This window comes from Morone saxatilis, unplaced genomic scaffold (assembly GCF_004916995.1).
Source record: "Morone saxatilis isolate NCDOM2014 unplaced genomic scaffold, NCSU_SB_2.0 Contig23, whole genome shotgun sequence".
Lineage (NCBI taxonomy): Eukaryota > Metazoa > Chordata > Actinopteri > Moronidae > Morone > Morone saxatilis.
The window spans coordinates 20,973,125-20,975,432 of NW_023339796.1; the positions used below are offsets into that span (position 1 = coordinate 20,973,125).

The 2,308-nt window shown below is 38.7% G+C and overlaps 1 protein-coding gene across 1 annotated transcript in view; it reads left to right on the forward strand.

Moving 5' to 3' along the window:
- The first annotated feature begins 341 nt into the window (after positions 1–341).
- Positions 342–2,308, forward strand: part of LOC118334833 (myosin-7-like) — a 27,165-nt gene continuing 25,198 nt past the window's right edge. The window contains 2 exon segments of the mRNA XM_035670907.1: positions 342–544; positions 1,385–1,546. Coding sequence (XP_035526800.1) covers positions 344–544; positions 1,385–1,546 — 363 coding nt within the window. The 5' untranslated portion in view covers positions 342–343.

Consider the following 2,308-nt stretch of genomic DNA (forward strand, 5'->3'; position numbering starts at 1 on the left):
GTAAGAATGTTAATTCCACCAATGTTGACGTGAGTAAGATACTGTGATTCAGACCTTTTTCAACTTAAACTACTAACAGTTTTCTCTGCCAACTTCAGGTGGATCACTGACTTGTACTCTGAGCTCACCTGTCATCTGAGTCGAACCCACCGGTAAATGATGCTTTCCTAATGTTTTCATAGCAATTCATATTATAGAGTTAAAGATTGATGTAATATGTAGAAGACAGAGATAAATTTGTAAATACCTAAAAGACAATAGTTGGAAAGTATTATAATACAGTTATTAAGGTGATGTATCAGATTTATCAATCACTATTATCTGTATGTACATTATTGCAGCCATGGGGGATGCAGAGATGTCTGTGTTTGGGGCGGCTGCCTCGTATCTGAGGAAGTCGGACAAGGAGCGCATGGAGGCGTCCACACGTCCCTTCGACATAAAGAAGGAATGCTTTGTCCCGGATCCAGTGGAAGAGTTTGTGAAGGCAACCATCACCAGCCGAGATGGGGACAAGGTCACTGTTGAGACACAGCATGGGAAGGTCAGTGGTTACATTTTACCAGTCAGACATTTAGTTTGTATTACATCACATATGGTGTTTTTGTCATACTGTAGTTGCAATAATAACATTACTATGAACCTAAAGCCTGACCTTAACATCTTAACAAATCTCCTTGAACAAAAATAAGTGTAAGCATAGAGCAAATGTAATAATTAGGGAATAATCAGAAGTACAAGGCAGGCTATGGACAGAGTTTGTAAACTGGTAGAAACAAAAGTTATGTAAGACTCCCAAAATGTGTATGAATTAATAAAATCACAATTTGCCAATGCCTGAATCTACCTAGCATGCCAAATGATGAGCACTGTCCAGAGACTGCTCCACTTCATCCTTCAGTGCACTTGAAACCAGTCAGTCCCAGAAGAATTACTGGATCCATTTAGTCATTTTAATTAACTCACTACAGCCACCAGGGTCAGTTAAAGCAGCACAGGAAACACATTACATGTGAGTGTGAGTCTATGTGGAAGTCCTTGTCTGGGTGCAAGTGCTAATCTGAGTGTAAATCTATGACTGATTTAAAGCCTCTATCCTTGAGTGAGTGTATGTGCAAGATCAAATAGGAGCCTGACTACTATTGCAGTTAAAGTGTCTCCAGTCACTCCACTGAGCAGCTGAGTGATGAAACGAGTCATTACTGCCATCTGGCAATAACAATGTGTGGCACGCTTTGCAATGTTAAACAAGCAATGTTGATGATAACAGGGTAGCACATGTCAAAAAAACAACAGAAACTGTCTGAATGTTTACTCAATCATAAAAATAATATTTCGAGGTGAAATGTATGTGACCATTACATATTAATCAATTTCCCCCTAGACTGTGACTGTTAAAGACTCCCAGATTCTGCAACAGAATCCTCCAAAGTTTGACAAGATCGAGGACATGGCCATGTTGACCTTCCTCCATGAACCAGCTGTGCTGTTTAACCTTAAAGAACGTTATGCAGCATGGATGATCTATGTGAGTAGCCTACCAACTGTATAAAAGTATGATTCCACAAAGCCAAATTCTGTTGAATAAGCCTTGTGCTGAAATCTGATTGTTGGGGTCCTTACTCGATATTAGACATTACCGTTTTTTAAAAACTAATGCATTTACTTAATTAGTCCCTATACAAAGTTACACTACTTGAACAAACCAAACTCACTCAAACAAAGTCGCTCTCTCACCAAACTATGGTTTTATAGTTGCCTAGTCCAGCGTATTTGACATGTTTATCATAAAGCAGTGGTTGTACCTCATGAGGAGGAGTCTCTCAAATCCTTTATTGGACAACCTGTTCCTCCTTTGAGTCAGCACGAAACTGCCCAGGCTGAAGAGCCTCCCTACGGATGCACTAGATGGCGTTGCTGTGTTGAATTTTATGAATATTGTACGGAAACTATCTCCATCTCTGACCACGGCTTCAAATATTCAATGATTTCTTGTTGTTGTATTACTTTATTAATCCCACAACGTAGAAATCCCCTTGTCACAGCAGCATTTACGTGAAATAAATAAATACAGATATAAAAAAACTATGGTAAAGTGGTAAAGCTGGTATGGTGGTAATTTGAAAAACAGAAACTACAACATTGATCAGGTGTTTTAGAGTCTGACAGCGGCAGGGATGAAATAAATGAATAAATCAATAAATTGAGGTAAATAAATGTATTACTTCTATTTCTATACTTGTAGCTCTGATGGGTTATGTAAGTTATGTTAGGTCCTGACATGCCTTACCTCAACCTTAAACTGATC